This window comes from Chamaea fasciata, unplaced genomic scaffold, assembly GCF_029207755.1.
Source record: "Chamaea fasciata isolate MVZ Bird 193981 ecotype frontalis unplaced genomic scaffold, bChaFas1.0.hap1 SCAF_24, whole genome shotgun sequence".
Taxonomy (NCBI): domain Eukaryota; kingdom Metazoa; phylum Chordata; class Aves; order Passeriformes; family Sylviidae; genus Chamaea; species Chamaea fasciata.
In genome coordinates, this window is record NW_027094109.1 from 147,578 (window position 1) to 169,670 (window position 22,093).

Genomic DNA, 22,093 nt, shown 5'->3' on the forward strand with positions numbered 1-22,093 from the left:
CTTACAACTGTTTCTTGTGAAGATTTCTCCCCAGACTCTGCATGTCTCTCCACCATAGTGGAGCTGCTGTGCACAGCAGTAGTGAAGTGTTTTACTGGGAGAGGCTCAGCTTCCCCCTTAGCACTGGAGGTCTGTGCTGCAGGTTTCTGTTTCAGGAACACTTGCACAGCTCAGGAAGAACCACAGAGCCACAGTATTAGAAAATATCCCAGTTTATTGCAGCATCTCAGTTCTGAGAGTTTTACAAAACAATGTATTTACAGGTGAGGAAGGGACTAAGCTGGAGTGTGCTTTGCTGGGGCAGGAACAGACTACAGAGGAAAAAAGAAGAAAACCAGCACATTCACAAGTCACATTTTTCTTTACAAAAGTAAGATAGGTGTAAGGCTGGTATGCACAGCTGACTGATGTTGTCCTTGAAGGCAGCACCCCAGGAAGAATTCGATGCAGCCCTTGTGCTCTTCACAGTGACTTCAGGCACCTGGGGCTCAGCAGACACTGCATCAGCTCAGCTCAGTGATGTTAAGGCACAATGCGGTGATAGGAATGGCTCTGGATCTGCACGTGTACCAGCAGCTCTGCCTGTGGCTTCCCTCACAATGAGTGATGGTGCTTGAGCCCCGCCCATGGCTTTCTTTGGGGTGAGTGATGGCATTTGAGCTCTGCCTGTGGCTTCCCTTGGGGCAAGTGATGGTGTTTCAGCCCAACATCTCTCAGGCCCCCAGCCCTGGACTTGGCCATGCCGGAAGCAGAGTTGAACACAGGACAGAAGGAGGAGACTATGCCATGGGATGAGGGAGGGATCCCAAAGGGAATCCCTCCAAAACTACAGCAAGACCTCCCTTCAACCCCTCTATGGCTGAACACCAGAGAAAGGGCTATGGACGGCCATTTGAAAACAAATGCACAACAGAATATACGCTGAGACCTTGTTTTTGAACTTGCCCAATAAAGTTTGTCTCTAAACACAAAGTGTTTGTCTTTTTTTTTTTAATTTGATTTTTTTGAAGTTTATTACTATATGTAATCTTGAATGATGGCTCATTCAAATTGTTCATGGGAGCTGCACTAGCTTACCCCTCAAGGGAAACTTCTCCAAATTTCTAAGATTAAGGGCTAAACCAAACCACCAGCTCTGGTTGCACATGGAGTCCCAGGCGCTTGCAGCGAGGTAGAGGGAGAGTTGAAGTTCACAGTAGAGGCTGTGCATGGCTGGCACTGCCAAGTGTCTCTAGCCAGTGCTGTCCAAGAGGTGTCCAGGAAGGGATCCATCCCTAGAGGCCTGTGTGCTCCTGGATCCAGTCTCGCAGGCTTGTGAGCCGGCTGTATACCCCAGGTTTGTTCCTCTGAGCACAGCCATCACCCCAGCTCACCACACCGGCCAGGAACATCCGACTGCTGGGCTCCACACTGACCAGGGGCCCCCCAGAGTCTCCCTGCACAGAACCACACAGAAGCATAAGCACCAACCGCACAGATCACCCTCAAGCAGTGTTAAAGTCAATCACAAAAACTGAGCAAGAAATAATCAATCAGTAAATCCCCATCTAAGTCAGCTATCATTACAATTTTTTGGCCATTCCCTGAAACAAATATTTACGCATGGTAATAAGAGCCACAGTGCCAGAACAAAGAGCTATAAAATACCAGTCAAGCAGCCTGGCTTGCTAAGACTGAATAACAGCCAGAAGTTGGAGTACAGTTGTACATTCTACCTGGTAGACAGAGTCTAAATCCTGGGGTTTTGGGCTGTAGTTTTTGAATCTTAGTCATACATCGACACAACTTGCTGCTGGTGCCCATTGTAATCTGTCCATTGCCTGAATCCAGGAAGATTCCCATAGATTTATATTAAAAATGTAAATATAACTGGAAGTACCAGAATGAGCAGGGCTGAGCAAATGTCTTCCTGCCTAATAACCAGCACTAAATCCAGGTGCTGCCTTACCTGGCAGGCATCCACACCACCCGTCAGGATCCCCACACACATCATGCGTGGTGTCAGCTGGTCTGTCAGGAGCTGGTTACACACAGTCTGGTTGATGAGCCGGATCTCTGCCTTCTGCAGGATGGAGGCTCCTGTGCCTGCCAAAACGGAGGAGCAGCTTAAATAAAAAACCACATTTTTAAGCAGCTCCCTGCTTTTTCTCTCAACACAGAAATCACAGACTTTTAGAATCCCAGAATGGCTTGAATTCAAAGAGAACTAAAGCCCATCTCATTCCACCCCTGGCCACAGGTAAGGACACTTTCCACTAGACCAGGTTGCTTCAAGCCCTGTCCAACATGGCCTGGAATGCTTCCAGGGATGTGGCAGCCACAGCTTCTCTTGGCAACCTGTTTAAAATACATCAATGCAGTCCCAAATCACAAGCCAGTGCTCACCTCCTTCTGCAGTCGCTCCCCATCCAGTCACCCACAGGTCCTTGCCCACAGGGAAGTTGTGGGTGGCATCGGGCAGGCAGATGGGCTGGACGACAGCTGTGAAGGTGACAGGGCTCTGCAACTCCAGCACAGCAATGTCATAATCATAGGTGTAGTCATTGAAGAAGGCGTGGGAGATGATGCGCTTGATTTTGCGGGTTTGTACATTGGGGCCACTGCGGTCACCTTGGTCAGTCAGCCCCAGGTAGGCTGTCCATAGGCTGGGGTCTGAGTACCTGCATGGGGGCCATGAAACACAGGGTGAGACCTCATCTTGGAGACAGCACTGCTCGCTACCTTAAACAGTTTTCATGTGCAATGCCTCTCAGAGTCAGTGTTGGAATATTGTATGCGGTTTTGGTTGCCACAATATAGGAATAATATTAAACTATTAAAGAGCTTCCAAAGAAGGACAATGAAGATGGTGAAAGGCCTTGAGGGGAAGCCATATAAGGAGCAGCTGAGGGCACTTGGTCTGTTCAGCCTGGAGGAGACTGAAGGGAGACCTCATTGCAGTTACAACTTCCTTGTGAGGGAGAGAAGAGGGGCAGACTCTGATATCTGTTCTGTGGTGCCCAGTGACAGGACCAAAGGGAATAGCCTGAAGTTGTGTCAAGAGAGGTTTAACTTGGATATCAGGAAAAGGCTCTTTTCCCCAGAGGCTGGTCAGGTACTGGAACAGACTCCCCAGGCCAGTGGTCACTGCACCAAGCCTGACCAAGGTCAAGACGCATTGGACAATACTCCCAGGCACATGGTGTGACTCTTTGGGATGGTGCTGTGCAGTGCCAGGAGCTGGACTTAGTGATCCTTGAGAGTTTCTTTCAGCTCAGCTTATTCTGTGAAACACCTGGAAGCACAGGGATGCGAGGCCAGTACCTGATGCCTTGCAGTGGCAGGAAGCAGTGTGCCGCCGACACCAGCCAGCTCGCCGACACCAGCGAGGCCCCACAGATATGGCCTTGGCCCTTGACATGCAGGCTGACCTGCCACGGCCATTCTCCCACATCCGAGTTCTGCCCGCCAACGATCCGTGACTTCCTGACGTAGGAGCGGAGCCCACAGTCTAGGGCAGAGAAGGAGAAAGGGTGCTTGGTTTCTCCTGTTCCCATCCCATGCCTCTCCTCTGTTCCTCCACCACATCTGACAGTGTAAGTGCCCTGTAACCCATGTCAGGAAGGGCTGATGTTCTATGCACAGATGCTAAATTAGCTACAACATTTACTGGACAACTCTGTAAAGGGGAGATAAGCCCCTGTATTACTAATCTAGAACAACACAGACACTAAAGAACGTGGCTTGGGTATTTCCAGATGAAGCTCCTGCACAGAAACACCCCGGGGCTCTCTCTGCCACACTGGGGTATTTCTCTGAGAGGCCCAGCCCAGAATCCCATACTTGTCTCCCCCATTCCTCAGGCACTCACTGCAGTTGTCCTCGTCAGAGTGGTCCTCACAGTCCTGCTCCCCGTCACATTCAGGGTTCTGTTTGCTGATGCAGTGTCCACTGCGGCACTTGTATGTGTACTCCTTGCAGGGGACTGTGGTCTGGCCCGCTGCAGGCAAGATAGAGGCACAGGGGTTAGCCCTGGTTCCAGGGAGGTCACATCACCTTCACCTCTTCGGCCTACTCCTAAGGCATTTCCACCCCATGCAAACACACACGAGGGTGCCCAGCCCCAAGGAATTCCATCAGCGGCTGTGTTTGATGACAGTCCCCCTCACCTGTGTTGCAGCCGCCCTCATCGCTCCCATCCTCACAGTCGTCCTTGCCATCACACTTCTGTGTGCTGGGGACACACTTCCCGTTGTTGCACTTGAAACTGTCAGCTGCACAGCCTGGGGACAGAGAGCAGCTCCTGAGGGTTGGGCGTGAATCTTGCAGGACCTCAGCACACAAGACAAAATAAAGCCTCCGCAGCTCCAACATAGTGTGTCTCCAATCTCTTCTCCAAACTGCACACCACCACTCAGTTATTCAGCCCTTTCTATTCCTACACCTCTGCTCATCCTTCTTTCCTCTGAGCGCTCATTCACCTGTACCAGGTGAGTCCTCGCCATGCCTGGGTTTTTCTGCCTGCTTGTTTCCAGCACAACACTTGCTTCCCACCATCCCAAGAGCCTCCATCACCTTCACTGCCACCTGTGCCTGCTGGAGCCCTCAGCCCTTTGTGCCTGCAAGGTGAGTCACTCACTACATTGTAGCTCATCGCTGTTGTCGCCGCAGTCGTTCACGTTGTCACAGACCCAGAACTTGGGCTTGCACCAGCCATTCTGGCACCTGAACTGCTGCTTGGTACAGGCTGGAAGAGCAGAGGAAGAATTGCAGAATCGTTTAGGTTGGAAAAGACCTCCAATAGCATCAAGCCCAAATCGAGACCAATCAACACCTTGTCAACCAGACCAGAGCACTGAGTGCCACATCCAGTCATTCCCTTGACACCTCCAGGGATGGTGACTCCCCTGGGCAGGCTGTTCCAATGCTAGAAATTAGGGGAGAGGTCTGCAAAAGCACCTGTGGAGTCACCAGTAACCCACCCACCATGGCAGCTCTCACAATGGGTCAGCAAGCACTTGGGAACCCCAGAAATCAGCTCAGGACTATGCACATGTACATAAATACACGACACAGTCAGTACATCCACAGTACTTCCACTTTTCTGAAGAACAAAGCCATTTGGAGCTGTAGTGTCTGAGGCAGTGGAGGCTGAAGCTGACGTCACAATAGCAGGACAGCCAGAGGCAATACTGAAGCAAAACAATTGCTGCAAGCAGTGGGAAAGCACCTGAGAAACCAGGATCATGGGCCAGCAGCACACTCTTCACCAGATAACTGCCCTCCCAAACCAGGGCATCTTGTCCTCTAATAAATTGCAGACCCTGCACAATAACATTAACTATAGGACAGCTCTGCTAATCCAAGAGGAAAACTTGTTGCACAAAGAAACAACTCCCGTGTGTCCACAGGTTTTCCAGATGAGCTCTGCAAAGCCTGCCCAGTTGGGTAATGAAATGTGTCCTTCCACACCACTCAGCTCAGCCAAACCCACAACCAGCAGGATTACACAGAAAAACACATTCCCAGCTGGGAGGAACTGGAAAGGGAGGGTGATGCCACTGGGAGAGGGCTGGATTAGCAGGAACCCACAGCTCCTATGCTGAGAAGGGATCCCAAATTGTGCACCGAGTCTCACTCCAGCCTGTAGGAAGGTTGCAGTGCTGGTTCCAGTCAGCACTGAATTACGTTACCTAGAACAAGCCTAACCACCCTGGGGCAACACGGCCTTTCTCATGCTGTGCCGAAGGGAAACAAAGGCTGGACTTACTGCAGGACCTCTCATCACTGCCATCCACGCAGTCCAGCCACCCGTCACAGTGCATGCTTCTGTCAATGCAGCGGCCGGTATTGCAAGTGAACTTGCCCGGGCAGGCTGAGAGGGGGAAAGGGACAAAATCACATATGAGCCCTCTTGGTGTCCCCTCTACATCCCTTCCGCAGAGTTCCCTATGCCTGCTTACGGCGGAACACAGCAGGAAGACCAGGAGGTTTGCAGGAAAGCAAGGCAAGCTGCTATCCCCCTGGAAAAGGCTGCTTCCCAGTTTACAGGGCAGTGTAAGCAGAGAGGAGCTCCAGATCTCAGGGAAATCACTTTCCTCACCCCAGTCCCAGGGTTTCAACTCACGGTCACTGGAGTCATAGGACAGGAACTCTGCAGAGAAGCCTGTGTCTGTGTAGGACTGGTCCGAGTGGAACCGGAGCTCGATTTTGTTGGTGGTACTGGCCACCACAAATTGGGATCGCTCCCCACAGTACCTGCAGGGAGAGAGCAAAGGGAAGTCAAAGGGCTGGAGCTCAGCACCAAGAAAACCTCCTTCTATCCCTGATCCCTCCACACCCTGGGAGCTGAGGGACCAGGAGAGCAGGGAGCAGGTCTGATCCCAGCACAGACTTCTGGGCCTCAGGGTCTGAATTCTGCTGCTGCTGGCAGGTTTGGGCCAGTTGTAAACATCAACTTGCGATCTCAGGAATGACTGGGAACAAGTTCTTCCACATCCCTGCCTGCCCCATGATGTGTCTGATCTCAAATACACTGGACTTCTGCAGGATCTCATCTCACCATGGGCGGGTGGGATTATGTGCATGAACAGCACTGCAGAGGCAGGTGCTGACTTTGAAACCCTCTCTCTGAGGCAGGGTCAGCTTCCTTGTCCAAAACATTGTGAAACAAGATTAATCACCTACCTGTGAGGTACCAAGTTTTCTGTCTCGCCCACCTTATATCAGGCTGGGGAATACATCAGGAAATGCATCACAGGATACGAACCCACTGAGAATGGAGAGCTGCTCATTCAAGCAAACCCACCCCAGATGTTCCTGCCTTCCCACACATAAGCTGTATGCTGTGATGCTCCACAGCATCTGGCAGGGGTTCAGCTTCAGCACACCACAGAAGCAAGTGTGGGGCTCCCCACTAATCATGGGGCAGTCCTGGCCACCCTCCTGCCTCCTCCCAGGCCTGACAGCACCAGCACACTTGATCCCACAGAAGATTAAGGAAAGCACAAGGTTCTGTGTAACTAAACAAAGTCCCTCCATGGGTTCAGCCACTCAACACCCACCTTGTGCCATTGATCTGCACATAGTCTTTGGTGCAGGAGCTTACTGGGATCCCGGGCTCCAGCACAAAGAACATATTGAAACGCACCTTCACGTTCTTTATAGAGGGAACCTGCAAAAGGAAGCACAGTCAGTGGGATGTTGCTTTTTGGAGCAAGGAAAAATGAATAGCTTCACAGAAAGAGGGTTGTGCTTGGAGGGAGGACGAAGACAGCTGAAAAGGGGAGGTCAGTTTTCTAGCAGGAAAAGAAACAGCTTCATAAAAGTGACTGAGTCACCTTGGCCCCAGAATCCCCAGTGAAACAGGCATACAAAGGGGTGTAAGCCAGACCTCTGGTCAAGAGCCAGTAATCAGCCTGTCCCAAAGCCCACACTCTCATCTTTCTTGTGTAAAGTTACAGGATATTTCATGGGCTCCTGTGGGGTTCAGGCCTTTTGCAACCTCTTCTGCCTTTGCCCCCAGCTCCTAAAAGCTCCCTCGGTCATGCCAGACTTGAAGCCTCTGGGCCCCAGCTGCTACAAGCTCCCTTGCACCATGTCCTGTACAACCAGGGTCATTTGACAGACTTGTTACGGGAAAGAGAGGGCCCATCTCACCTCAATGTTCCAGACACAGTCCATGTCTGGGGGGTAGTGTGCAGGGTAATATGGAGTTGTGAAGGTGCCGCTGTCTCCCTTCAGGGTCCCACCACAGGCTAAACACAAGCAGGAATGTAATGACAAGTTAGAGATTTAGATGTGGTTTTTCCAAGCCTCAGCTGGCTGTCAGCGGAGGCAAAGGCAACAGTCTTTAACAAGATTAAGTCACTCTCTGGAGAGAGCAGCTCTGCTCCAAGGCTTTAGAGAACCCAGGAGATCTATTAAATGCTTCCTGTATACAACCATCTGCATGTCTAACCCAACATAATTCTCATTTTTGCCTCCTCGAGGGACATCTTTACCAAGCGGCCAAGAACACTGTAGGCAAGGCAAGCACCAAGAGGTGACCTGCTTCCAGCCCTGGAAACATCCTTGACAAACTGACCGCAGCCACAGCCACCTCCCTGTTCAGCTGCCCATGGCAGGGAGAGATGGGGAAACAAGCCAAGGCCTCACCTTTCATCTTAGCTCACCTTTCATCTTTGGGAGCTGGAAGAACTCAGCCTTAAAGCCAGGGAATCGCCCCTCCTTGTTGGTAACTAATGTGACTAGCATGACATTCTGGGAGGACAGGAACGTCAGGTTGTAGGATGGAGCGTAATTCCCACAAAGCCTAGGAAGCAAAGGACAGAATCCATAAGGCACTGCTGCACAGGGAGCCTCAAGCAGCACAGCTCAGCTCTGAGCAGTGGCAGGCGCAGGACATCTCAGATCACTCTGGACTTGGTGCCATACAGGAACACCCACCTAACCAAGGCGTGGGGCTCCACGGGGCTCAGAGAGTCGTAGACCTTGATGTAGTCACTGTCATCTCTGCATGGCTCCAGCTCCAGGGTCTTGAAGGTGAGACTGATGCTGGAGCTGGCATCTGCCCTCAATGCCCAGTAGCAGAGGGCATTGTTGGGGTACGGACTGTTGGGAAAGCCTGGCGTGGTGAAACTGGTGACTTCCCCTTCCTTGGCGTGAAGGGAGAACATGCAGCTGTCTGCCCAGAGAGTAGGGAACAGTTAACAAGGCAAACAAGTCTTGCCCTGCCTTTCCCTAGGATGCAGAGAATAATTCCTGCAAGCCATCACAGGGCAGATGGCTCTTCCTGGATAACAGCAAGGCCTGTACCACAGTCTGTCCAACCCCAAATCGGCTCCAAGGAGCACACTGGGGTCTGCCATGCATGCAGAGCACCTCTCTCCTGACCCTTCCCCATCCTGCAAGAGAAACACCACCCTAAAGAGACCACCGAGATGGAAGAACAACTGTACTTACTGTCCCGGGCAGAGTGAGCTATGCTGGGGTCCACAGCTGCAGGAGAAAACAGAGCTGGCATCACCCTTTGGGCTATGGGAAATCCCTGGGCACAAAGCCGAGGTTGTTCCTCGGACTGCCATTGATCTGGTCTCGCTTGTGGAGTCTCTCCCCACAAACTGGCAGGGGAGGCTGCTCTTGCCTGGCCTCTGGCAGCTGAGGGAGCAAACTTTTCCTCTGCAGAGGGAGAATTAATCCCTGTCCCCCTTCCCTGGGCTCAGAGAAGACAGAGCCTTCCAGCAAAGGGGAGCAGGTCTGTGCAGCCCCCTTCAGGTTGTACATCCATTAAGCTGTGCTGTGACATCCAGGTCCTTACACCACCCACAGGGCTGGCTTTCCCATGGGAGGGCTGTTACCAGCATGCTCTCCTTCCAGAGTAGTATCCCACCCGGTCCCACACAGAGGCCCAGGGACAGCAGAACCAATACTCACGGAAAGCGATGACCGACTCCACCTTCAGCATGGGGTTTCTCAGGCGGGGGTTCCACCTCTGCACCAGGCTCTGCTTGTCAGCCATTGCCCTGTCCAGGCTCTCTTCCCGGTACTTGGGCACAAGGAATTCTGACCAGTAGTAGGCAATGACACTGCCTTCACTGTTGAAAGGGCAGTTGTGGGTGAGGGCAAGGACAGACATGGGAGGACTCAAATACCGCTAGAAGAAGGGGCCAGACTACTTGATGAGCCATTTTTGGAACCTGGCCACAGGGAAGGGAGAATTTCAATGACAAGTTAAGCAAAGAGCAAAGTGCCTGCCAGCCCAGGGAGTCTCTCTCAATGCTGCCAGGCACCACCCACTGCAGTTCACTGCACCACACCTAGATTTTCCCCAGACATCTGGCAGAAAACAAAATGCATTTTCAGGTCAATCTTTACTGCTCATCCTCTCCTGTGTCACTGAGGATGACTACTTGGGGTGCTTTCATCCCAGCATCCTGGGAAGGAGGGTAAATGGCTGGTGTAATATCCCGGCATCCTGGATGGGGTTCAGGCAGTGCCTAACACTCACCTGAAGGCGGTGATCACTGTCTCTTTGTGGTAAGGACCAATATCTGCATGATTCTTGTAGATCTCCTCCACCTGAAAGGGTTAAAAAGGGGTGTTCAGCATGTCCAGAAGTGAGGAAAAGGGAAAGGCTAAAGACAGACAGAGCTTCAAGCCTGTGAAGGAAAACCAGCACCGGGGCCAGGGCACATACCTGGCATCCCTGGGTGCATGAATCTGCAGAGCCAAAGAAAGAAAGGAGAGTTGAGAGCCCCAGAAGAGCTCAGAGCCGCCCATCACAGCCCGTTGTGACCCAGTTCACCCCAGTCTTCCCTGGGGGAAGTAAATCCCCAAGTCTGAGCGAAGAGGCAAGACCAGCCACAGCCTCAGCCTCCTTCAGACACCCTTCTGGCTCAGTTCCTGGCCCTGACTCATCCAGTGATTCTGGGATGTGCCCTGGAAGTTCCTATGGCACAGGGAGATGCTGTGGCACTGGGCTGGAGCCAGGATGTCAAGATCCAGCTCCAAGGAAAGTCCCTGCTCCCAACCAGTGTGTCACAGCAAGCAGAAAAAGCTCCAAGGAATCTTACACGGCATATCCCCATGGCCATGGGGCAAGAGAAAAATTCCTTGCCTGCAGAAGGAGGGAGGAAAGAAACCTCTTACCGTGCTTTTCACCTTCTTGGCCAGCATACTGAATTCTGGAGAGCTGGAGTTCTCATAGGCATCCAGGAATTCCCAGTTCAGAACCCGCAAGTGGCCATTGAAAACCTTCTGGATGGGTGTGTTCCTATCTGGAAGGGAACAGCTCAGGGTCAGGAAGGGCAGTAAGGGCTGGGACCGGTGTCACAGTAGATCCCCAGTGACAGCAATCGGGGCAGAGAGGTGGAAATGGTGTCTCCAGAGCTTGAGAGAGCACATGTGAGCAACACCGTGTAACAAAGCTCTTCCATGTGGATGGATGCATTCCCAGGGTGTCACCCTATGTGTCACCACCCACCAGATGTCACACTCACATCTGAAGTGCCAAAACAGGAGGCCAGTGGTGAGGGAGACAAGCAGAAAAACAATGATCAGGACGGTGATGACCACCTGGCGCTTTGGGCCGCGCTTCTCCATCTTCTTGGAGTTCATGGCAGGGAGGAACTCCACCCCTTCATCCAGGTTGTTCATGTCCTGGGAGAGAAGGGAAGGCAGGACAGTGGGAAGGCTGTTCCAAAAGCCTGGCATGGGGAGGTCCAGCCACAGAGCAGCCTGAAGAACATTTGAAGACAAGGAATGTGGCAGCACTGAGGGCAAACCTCAGCACTGGCAGCTCCACAGCCAAGGCAGGACAAACCCTGAAGGTTTCTTCTTTGCTTTTCTGCACACCTAATTCCTTTTCGAGCCTAATGTAAGGTCATGAGTTCAAGCAAATTCAGGGGCAAGTCCACATACCCTCCTGTGACCACGGCAAGTCACAAACCCACAAGCTCCAAGATCTGCCTCAGCAGATGAAACTGCAGAGAAACATTCGTCCCCACAAAGTGCTCACCATATGCTGGTATGTCACCCAGAGCTCATGGGGCACAGCATGCTATAAATAGCATTTCCCTAAAAGAAGAGATCAAGCTGCTTCCTTCCTTTACATTTTCACAGTTCTCTGTCATGCCTCCTGGGCCACCAGTATACCTGTGTTTCTGCTTGGAATCTCCCATGCAGCACAAACACTTGTTGAAAGAAATAAACCAAAAAGCTAAGATGAACACACAAAACATCCCCACAGCCCATGAGCAGCCATGCTCTCGGGACAAGATGTGGAAGAGAGGAACAAGGAATGACACAGCTCTTGCTGTCATCACTACCCCATAATGGGCTGGGTGAGGAAGTGGAAGACGTGTTGAAGCATCGAGCTCTGCATCAGCTGTAAAACCATTGGTGCCTCAGGGTTTCACTTTCTCTCACCTTCTGTTCCGTTCCTCCATCCTTGCCCTGCTCGTGTATCTGCACCTCTGACCCGGGGGAGGGGGGGGTTGGAACAGCTGCCGACTCAGATGTTTTCAGAGGATCCCACACAGCATCCTTGGTACATCATGGGGGGCATCATGGGGCCCGTATCCGCACCTACCCTGGCACTTCCTCTCCTCCCAGCACTGGCAGTGGTGTGGGCAGAGCTCACCACAACTGCTTCTGATCTGTGCCTCCCTTGGGCAGGAAAAGCACTGCACCTGCTACAAAGGCCCAAAGCAGGAGGATCCCTCATCTTTCTGCTCACCACCTTCCCATTTTCTCCTTAGCAGGCATTCTGCAGCTTCCTGGGCTCTGGAACCTGAGCACAGACACCATGGCACAAAGTGTCAACTTGCACAAATCTGCAGCATTTCCACGTGCCCCATGCTCCGGAAGGGTAACGCTGTCTCCACAAACATAGGGTTTTGCCTGTCCTCTCTCAGCCCAGGGTGCACACAAACCTACTCCAACAGCTGCAGTTAATTTGATGCAAATGTCACAAGCCCCTAAATTCAGGAAAAATATGGACAAGGGGGATATGGCTTGATAGGACAGGGGAGAATGGCTTCGAAATGAAAGATAGCAGGGTTAGATATTGGAAAGAAATTGTTCCCTGTGAGGGTAGTGAGGCCTTGGCAGAGGTTGCCCAGAGCTGTGGCTGCCTTAACCCTGGCAGTGTTCAAGGCCAGGTTGGACAGGGCTTGGAGCAGCCTGGTCTAGTGGAACATGTCCCTGCCCATAGCAGGGGGTGGGACTCGATGGTCTTTAAGGTCCCTTCCAACCCAAACCACTCTGGGATTCTATGAAAAACAACTAGCAAAGGGGATACTGCCAACAGTGGGACCTCTGAGCCTGCTGTGCAGACATAAGGAACAAGCCATCCTCACTGCATTTCCTCATTGAACTTCCAGGAGGTACTTCATCTCATCTTTCCTCAGCCTCACCTGGCAGGAAAGCCCAGCTCCCACTTGAACCACTCCCCCACTTCTTTTGCCCTTTTCTTCACCCAATGCCTGTGCTCTCCTCCCACCCTCCACACCCCACTGCAGCCTCTCCTCCTTGCAGTATTTGCCTGGGGCCCTTCAAAACAGAAAGAGAAGTGGCAGGCACCTTACTCCGAGTTTTTGTCAAGGACTCTCTAAGTTTAATCCTCTGCAAACACCAGAAGACCACCAAGACCAGAGCAACCCACCAGCTGCTCTCGGAATCCTCCCAGTTTATAATGTGGCAGTTCAGGGAAGGAGCCTTTGCTCATTATTGAGTTTTACTGCTTAAGGCTAGGCAGAAAGAACTGTTTCCATCCCCAGAATCCACCCACTTCCAAAATAAACAGACATAGCAGGGCTGCAGAGGACAATCCCATGGGGAATGCTCTGAATCCTCTCTGGCTTCTGATCATACAGGAAAAGCCTGAAGATATAACCCAAGGAAACTCTGAAACAGATGACACACCAAATAAATCTTCAACACATAGAGACATCCTAAATCAAGAAACTCTTCAATCAAAGTCAAGACTACATGGAGTTTGACACACTGTCTTCCAAACATCCGCCTGGCTCCTACCAGTTTTCCAATCATGTAATAAATCTCCCCCAAACCTGGTAAAGAGAAGAAACTGGTGACAAAACTTGCAAACACATCCTCTCTCCCTCCCACAGGGCTGCTCACAATGCTGAGCCTTCTCAGGACTTCCAAGACATTGCTGCTGTTGGCAGAAAGCAAAGTATTTCATTCTTTATTAACATCTGCAGGAGTCTGTGGCAAGAAGACAGTCTGAGGGGCCTAAATGATCTATCAGTTTCCCCAGACTTCCTGGAGCCAGCAAGGAAGAACTGCAAAGAAAAACAATTTTCCATAAGAAAACCCTTCAGCCCTCTGCAGAATTCCTACACTTCAGTTTCACCAAACTGCCAGAAAAAAATAAGGCTCTGCGGCAAGCAGGAGCTCCTGCCGTACAACACTGCACAAAACGTGGTTGATGCACTGAAACATCCCCTTTGAGCTAAAGATTGTGTCTTTGCAGAGAGAAAACTCTCCCAGGGAGAAAATCATCACTGTGATTAAATCAGAAGGCAAACAAAGCTCCCGTCTGCCTCCAGTACACATAGGCACACGTACTGCTGCTGGGGGCAAGGAAATTAGGCAGGAAAGCTCACCATCTGCTCTTTCTTTAGGCAATTTCTCTGCCTTCCTTAGGAAAAAAAAAAGGCTGAAAAATGTTAAACCTGTGAGCATTTACAGCATGCCTTTGTCAGTTTGTTCTTGTTCCAAAGCTGAACCAGCAGCAGCTCAGGAGAAATGACAGGACTGTAGGGACTTCTGGGACGGTAACTTTTGTTTTCGCTCCAGCACAAGGTGCATGCACGTGTAGTCACTGACAGTTACTTGCCAGAAGTTACCTGTGACAACAGGCAGATAGGAAACACGATCCAAAGAGGCCTCCCTCCCTCCTTGCCCTCTGTGTTGTATTCCAACTCTCGTCCTCTCCCCTTCCCATACCTGATGGATGCTACTATGTTCCTCAGCCAACACAGACACTTGTGTGAAGAGCTGTTGGGAAAGGTGAGGAGAGCCATCACCCATTACAGCCTGGGTAAGCAACAGCCATTCCTGCAAACTCTTCCCAATATCCAGTGAAGCATCTGAAGCATCCCTCAAGCACTGCTGGAATGAGGAATCAGGCCATGCAGAAGGTCTCAGATGAGGCCCCATGTCCTGAACCCTAAGAGGCTGAAACCTCCCTGCCCACACTCAGGACAAAAACCACCTGTTTGACGTGAGGACTAGACTTCCCTGTGCCCCACGAGTACCACTCAGCCTCTGTCCCTCTCATTCCTTGTGCTCCACATCGTCTTTGCTCCCAGCTCTTGGGAGGAAAAATACCCTGTCACCATCCTCTGAGCTAGATGGAAACCAGACAAAATCACATGCAAGACAGGCTCAAAGATAACAGTTAAATCAAGAAAAAGACAACTGGAATGTAATCTCCTTTAGTTGATGGCTGCTGCACATTTCCCTCATGTGCTCTGAACAGTGGCAGCTGTAAATCACCCAGGAACTGAACACATCCTGCTCTCACCTTGTCCATGGCTCCTCCAGAAACGGTCTCTAGATCCAAGTGACTCAAGGTCTGACTGTCTCACCCTTCTCGAGGAAACTGCTCCAATAAACATTATTAACAGAAAACCTCCCTTGATATTCTCTCTGCCTTAGTCACTGGAGCAGTTACTTCCTCTTGCTCCTCCTCACTCAGTCCTTGCCGGTACAGCCAGGCTCCCCACAGAGGTCAGAGGGATCTGGTCACAGCATCAGCAACTCCATGAAGAAACTTGGAAAAGAAGTGCACATAGATGAATCTCCTGAGCGCTTGGAGGGCTCCTGCTCCTCCATGCAGAGTCTGAGCTCAGTCCTGGGAAGAGTAGACCTCCCACTCCTCCTCTGTAAGCCACACAATGTATTTTTAGACAGTAACTGTGCTCTGTCCAACTGGACAAACCAGATGCAGAAGTGACTAATTCTGTCAGCAGGAAATGCAGCTGGCACATGGGGGTGGTGGAAACCAGCTACGCACTGGGGATCATATGGGAAAGCTGAGAGATCCTCCTGTAGTGGAGGATCATGGAAAGGCTGGGATATGCCATGGAGGACATCATCCAGCCTGATGTGTGCAAAGCAGGGCCCCCCCTGGGATCAGCATCCTCCACAGAGGCTGGTTTCTGCCTTGTTTGGAAGTCCCACCAAGATGATGTCGTCCCAGGCACCAAACCCCTGACTGTTCCACTCTTCTCCAAAACAGCTGCTCCATCTCTCCCTCAGTGTCTGCACCTGTTCACAAGACCCTGACCCACAGAAGGACTGGGCTTCTGGCCATTAGTTTCACCTGTCCCTTATGACCACCAGGTAATTTGTTCATCCATCACCAGACATGAGATTCACCTACTTCCTTTGACTTTCCCAACTCCAGACTCTGTTGGTGTGCCACAGGACTGCTCAGGGCCAAAGCTGCCCAGATCACACAAGATAAAAGCAGGTGTGCAACCAAATCAAATCTCACAGGAAAAACCATACCTGTCTGATACCAATGTACACAACCAAAGAAAGGAACCCATAAAATGCCAGGCTGGAGGAGACATAGGATGGTCAGAGATGAAGCAGAGTCACTGGACTGCATGGTTTGACTCTTGAGGGTAATTATAACTTTCAGATCCCAGCCTGTTTATCCAAGAGGCAATTCCCACCTCCCCTTTTCCAGCCACACCTGCCTCGGGTGGTGTTCAATAAAAACTAAAACAAATACCACATGAGAAATGAGAGGAATGAAACCTGTTGACTCAGCCACAATCTCAGGACACAGCCAGCAAGCCTGATCAGAGCTCAGGAGACCAACAGGGTGGGCTTGTGTGGCAAAAAGAGCCAGAAAAGTTGTTTTTTCAAAAGCTGAGAATTCCTGGATCACCCTGAAAGCCAACACCAACTTTGCAGTGCTGGCATAAGGGGAAACAGCCTGTTTCCCACCAGAATAAGTAAAACAAATGTAAACAGCATGTGCAACTCACTTCACCCAAGTAGCTCAAGTACAGCTGCACCACCCTTAAGTCAACTCCTGCACCAACTCTTGCAAGCAAACCCCAACAACTCTTCTGGGAAAAGATCTGATAAGATCGCCTCACTTCTCTTCTTACTCTTAAAAAGAAATACATGGAAACAGCACACATGGGAGCAAAGTTTACGCAAGGCATATCCGTGCTGTGTTGCCCCACCGTGGGCAGCAAAGCGCTGAAGAAACTTTGCCAGTGCATTATTTTTGGACTTCAGTTCTGTATTAAGGGCCATGAAGCTATAAAACAATGATGTCAAAACTAAAAAGGGAATATGGGGCAAGAGCTCAAGGACAGAGTACTCCAGACTGTGTATCTTCCAGGCACAGAGGGCAGGTGCAATAGTGAAAGATACAGGTCACACACACCAAGGTCTCACACACTAAGTTTGAGCTTAACCCTCCACAGCATTTGATTGTCTTGTGACCACCCTGAGTCATACGAGAAACCAAATTCCTTTAGGTTTATTACAGAAGAAACTCATATTAACGTTTGCAGAGATAGCACAGGCTTGGCTTGCTGCCCCATCCAAGCTGATCGGTGCAGCTCTGTCCTGCACCACAGCAGCTCAGAAAAAGCTACGATGCTTTTGTGCGTCTGTGGTAGCAGAGAATTTTACACTTAAGTCTTAGCAACTCCTGAGGAGAAACTGGGACTAAAGGTACCCTAGAGCCCTGATCTGTGTAGCTATGAGCCATGAAATTCCTCCTTACAACACAGTGATGTCCCAAGAGCAGCAGAGAAACATGCCACAGATGCAAACAGCTCATTTAAATCACTTGTACATATTTCCTGGTACAGACAGAACTGTCTGGAAAACAGAACTGCCTCCAGCAGCTTAACCAAAGCAGCTGAGCCCCAGACCTTGACCTCCACAATCCCTGCAACATTTCACTCATTCCTACAGCTCTGAGGTGGATCAGGACCACAAGTCTCCAATGTTTGAAGCCAACAGCAAGGAAAACATGAGTACCTCCAACCAGGAAAGTCTCTGTCTGCCAAACCCATCCCTGTTGGCTGCTCCCTCCCCACCCCAGCTCATGGCCCAGATATGGCAGGACATTATTTCCCAGTCTGTCCCTGGCGGCCTTTGGATGGAAACGATACATTCCAACCCGGGCAAGGGGAGAACCTTTGCTCTGATATCTTCCCCACAGCCAGGCCCTCAAAACACTCTTGCTGCTCCCTCAAGGATTTCTCAGAATGATCTTTCATTCACTGAGCAAAGGTCTGGCCTCAGCCCTTTTCTCATTATGTCTTCCTTATCCCTGTTTGCCTTTGGCACCAACAGCAGCCAAACTGGCCTGAGCAGCACCTCACCTGCCAGCCACTATGCCAAAGAAACACTCTGCACCTTTCCAAGGAGGAGCAGCAGTTTCTCCTCAGCCCAAGAACTACGGCAGCTCCTTTACCAGCACAGGAGGAGACACAAGACATTGCAAAACCACTCATTTCCACCACTCTCATGTTTATAAGGGGTCAAGTCCAACAACAGTCCACAGGGGACAAACTCCTTGGGTTGTTTCCTCTCAGGAGGGCAGGAACTGTCTTTAGGGAAGCTGTTCTGAATCAGATCAGCCCCTCCTGAATTGGCACAGGGGGAAAAAACTGATCCAGAAGCAGAGAAGGGACCCACTCAAGCCCTCAGTCCTGCATAAAAACAAATCAGAGCATAAAGCTGCCTTCTGCCAGGAGAACAAACCAGACAAGGAAGATCATGTCCCACAAGTGTCACTCTGACCTGGCCAGGAGCAAGGAGCTTGAGCTGAACTGCTTGAGTGAGAGCATCTCTTTCCCACTCACTCCCAGCCATGGCACACACCACACAGTGGGACCAGAGGCAAAAAAAAATTTCTTGCTGCAGGACAGCTTTTTGATCAATGCTAGAGCCAGCAGCTCCTTTGTTGCTGCAAGATAACAACTACTAGAGCCAGGCCTTGGAGACAGGCACCACACAGCCTGCAGGTGGGGTGGGAAACGCTGCTGTCTGCTTCAATCCAAAACCCTGTGTTTGGAACAGCTCTGTGGTACAGAATAGGCTCTGGAGGTACAACCCAAACTCAGCCGCCCCTGCCTGACCCTCAGCCAGGAAGATCTACACAAGAAGCTTGCTCACGTGAACGAAGACCCACAGCCCTCGGTTAAAACTGGCCCTTACGACACTTGAACAGGTTTAGTTGGATCTGCTGCTAAACAACCCAGAGACAGGCTCCGCACACAGCTCACCAGCAAGGAGTTTACCTTTACTCACAACCCCAATGCCCTCAGCTTAAGCTGAAATCAAAACCCCTGGAGCAACGGCAGCACCGACACCAAAGAGATCTCCACTTCCCCAAAGCCAGGGGCTTTTTCTGCTCTGCTAAGCTCAGCAACGTCCCCCAGACAGGTGCTCTTGACCTTACCCAAGAGTGAGGCGGAATCCCCCCCTTCCTGAGGGATTCAGAGCCACCTTGAACCCACCAGGCTCGAAGGAACCCGAGCGAGCAGAGGACGAGGCAGCTCGGCCAAAGGCTGGCGGGTATTCTGGGAGCTCCCCGCGCCCAGGTGTGCTCTCACCTGCAGCTGGGTGCTGTACCGCACGCCGGCGGCGCTGGCCGGGGGGCCGCGCTCCATGGCCAGGGCAGCGCCGTACGGCTCAGGCCGCCATGGTGCGGTGGCTCTGGCCTGGGCACGGTGCCCAGCTCCTCCTTCCTGTGCTTCTGGCAGGTGCGGGCAGCTGGAAACACCCCGCGGGCGCTGTACCGCTCCCATGTCCAGCTGCGGCTCCCGCCTCTCCTCTCCACAGATATAAGGGAAAACACCGTGCCCAAAAAGCTGTGCCCAAAACCCCCACGTCAGCTCTGCATCACCCAAGAGATCCTTCAGCCACAAGCTTTGCTTTAGGAAATGAAACCAGAAAAATCTGTCTTTTACCAAGAGAAGCCGCCCTGAAGTCGGCAGGAGGGCTGGCTGGCATGCAGAGATGCACAGTTCCTAAAGAAATGCTTTGTGTATCCAGGGTCTCATCCCTCCTCAGGTGACGACATTATCATGCTATGAAACCCCGCTGCAAAGAGGGTAGTCTCAGCAGGAACAGATAGTTTACCCCAGAGATAAGCCTCATGCTCCCAAAAACATTTGGTACACTCAGAAGCAAAATATTCCCTTTTCCCAGCCTGAAACCTGCCGTCAGCAAGGCTACAGCACTGTAGGAATGAGCTTTCTCTTGGCTAACAGAGACCAGATGCAAAGTGAACACAGCAGTGCTGCAGAAACTGCACGTGCACCAAAATGTGGCACTCAGGGGATGCTCACACAGCAACAGCCCCTGGGGACTATGTAGTTTAGTATTAAACAGAGAGGAAAAGGGAAGACTGGAGTTCTGAGAACACTCTAATGCAGGTTTGAAAGAATTTCTAACACTGAAAGCTGCATTCAGTCTTATTTCACCATTTACTCCTTTCTGAAAATATGATTCATACACACACACTCCAATATTTAGGTTTCTCACATTCAAGAGCAAGTCAGGATTAAAATAGCTGGATCAAACTCACTTTTTCATGGAAAGGTTCTTCCTTTCTCCATCTTACCTGTGACAGTCCATATGAATATGTGATATGCCCATCAAAAGTTGAACTGGCCACCCCGCCGCTGATCCAAACCTTTATACACCAATTACATGCACCCCAGAAACTGACTTTTTTAAACACTTGAACACTTAAAATTTCCCAGAACTCTGGTTCTGGTACAACAGGAGTTGGTGATCGTACGGCAGGAAATCCCTTGCTGAGACTCCTTTGTTTTCCCTTGCCCTAAATTGTCTCCTTCGAAGCAGTTTGCAGGCTTTTTGCAAGTGTTTTTTTGGGGGGGGAAAAAACAGAGATGGAGTGAAGTCTCTGATCCTGCTATGGTGAAAGAAACATAACTTCTGTGCTCTTGTAGAAACACATAAACCACCGCCTTCCCTGCCCCCTCAGCAGCTGCCAGAATTCCACCCACCGCGGAACACGGCACAGGAGGAAGCATCCCTGGATTTAAGGTACTCCCCTTGAAAAGGTGCCGTGTTAGTCAGGCTGCTGATGTCAGGAGCTCTCAGCGCTCCCGCTGATGCCCAGCCCTGCCCAGCGCTGTTTTTACAGCCACTCCCTTACCTGCCTGGCTGCAGCCAGTCTTAACACCCCCGTGAAACAGCATATTTTGGGTACAAGCAGCTGCTCCCAGCTGAACGACTGCTCCTGCACTCTACACATTTTTCCTGTTTGGTGCATCCACTGGTCTCCTCCAGGCTGATGCCAGGCAAACACCCGTGCTCAGGGGGGATGATGAGGGCAAAATGCGAAGATCCAAAATCCCTGTTTCGACACAGCCGTGAATGCTCACTGTTTCCTGCCATTCAAGGCACTGACATTTTACAAACTAATTCATGAGTCCTCTTTGAACAAGGGGACACAATCACCGTGGGGAAAACCAGCAAGCAACACACGTGCTAAATGTAAATATTATATAGCTGGGAGGCAGCTGGTTCGAGGCCTCAATACTAGGATTCCCGTTTCTCTTGCTGGAGCACAGGGATTTCCTTCGTGGCTGCGCTGCAGCCATTACGGAGTCACCGTGGTGGGAACAGGTCCCCTCCTGGGCACCGTACAGCCCCAAAACACACTAACAATTCCCAACCTGTCTGCCACGTGCTTTTTTTGGTGAGAGACTTCCACGTCTGACAGTAGAATGGTGAGCCCAGCTGAGGAACGGTGAAAACGCAATAAAGCATAAAGTTCAAGGCACTCACCCACATGCAATGGCAGCAGTCAGCCGCAAAGCCTGTTTGTTCCCGCTGGAACCAGTTTATCCAATAAAAGCTGTCTCCTCCTCGCGCTGTCTCAGGGTAGCCACAACAGCATCTTGAGAGCAGACCCGAAGATTAGGAGGAAGGAGGGCCCTGAAATCTGAGAACCAAGCCCGGCTTGGTCAGAATCTGTGCGAGTTGCAAGAGCTAAATCGCCCTGAGCTCGAACCCCAAGACAAGGATCAGCTGCAGGAGCAGCAAACACTGGGCAGGCAGGATCCTTCCGCATCAGCTCCCAGCCCTGGGAATGCCATGCACATGAAAGAAGGGTAGAAGAACTGCTTACAGAGAGAATGGAGGCCGGCTGCCTGCAGGGAAACGTCTTCTGGTGGAGGCAGTTGCTAGGAATTCTATCAAGGGAGCACCATCCATCCACGCCAGCGACCGGCCGGATTCAGTCAGGGACAAAGGCTTTTCCTTCCCGTAGTGTGGCTCACGGATTGTGCTCTTAGCGCGACTCTCAAATTCAAATTTCACCGACAGTGCCCTCCCACCCAGATTCCTGCCAGGCAACCCCGAAACCACCCCATCTCAAAGGCTCAATCCGGTCCGGCAACTTCCAAAGCATTACAAAAGACTAGAAGCGAGATAAAACTCACAGGTGTCCTGTTACTTTGCATTCCAAAGAGTAAATAAAAGGCTGATTCAGTGGGAGGAGAGGAAAACGTCATCCAGCAGCGCTGTGCTTTCCAGCTGAACAGGCAGCCCCCAGAGCAAAGGC

The 22,093-nt window shown here is 51.2% G+C and overlaps 1 protein-coding gene across 2 annotated transcripts; it reads right to left on the minus strand.

The window, feature by feature from the left end:
* Positions 1 to 212: 212 nt before the first annotated feature.
* ST14 (ST14 transmembrane serine protease matriptase) lies at positions 213 to 21,443 on the minus strand. Of its 2 annotated transcripts, none has more exons than XM_066203531.1 (19): positions 21,316 to 21,443; positions 10,980 to 11,139; positions 10,630 to 10,757; positions 9,989 to 10,059; positions 9,415 to 9,575; positions 8,944 to 8,979; positions 8,428 to 8,665; positions 8,154 to 8,293; positions 7,639 to 7,736; positions 7,044 to 7,153; positions 6,107 to 6,237; positions 5,750 to 5,854; positions 4,619 to 4,726; positions 4,149 to 4,262; positions 3,851 to 3,979; positions 3,304 to 3,490; positions 2,386 to 2,660; positions 1,949 to 2,085; positions 213 to 1,436 (listed from the first exon to the last, which is right to left on the minus strand). In XM_066203531.1, exons 1-19 carry the CDS (start codon positions 21,319 to 21,321, stop codon positions 1,275 to 1,277), a joined length of 2,496 nt encoding a protein of 831 aa, XP_066059628.1. In that variant the 5' UTR covers positions 21,322 to 21,443; the 3' UTR covers positions 213 to 1,274. The 2 variants fall into 2 exon arrangements, with proteins under 2 accessions (XP_066059628.1, XP_066059627.1); XM_066203530.1 differs by lacking the exon at positions 21,316 to 21,443 and adding an exon at positions 19,107 to 19,231.
* Positions 21,444 to 22,093: the final 650 nt, after the last annotated feature.

Excerpts from the sequence above, each read along its gene's own strand:
- ST14 (XM_066203530.1), bottom strand. The coding sequence starts at position 19,163 with ATGGAGCGCGGCCCCCCGGCCAGCGCCGCCGGCGTGCGGTACAGCACC. Across the intron at positions 3,491-3,850 it reads CTCTGACGAGGACAACTGCA|ACTGTGGGCTCCGCTCCTAC; the intron begins GTGAGTGCCTGA and ends TCTCTGCCCTAG. Across the intron at positions 2,086-2,385 it reads GGGAGCGACTGCAGAAGGAG|GCACAGGAGCCTCCATCCTG; the intron begins GTGAGCACTGGC and ends CCGTTTTGGCAG.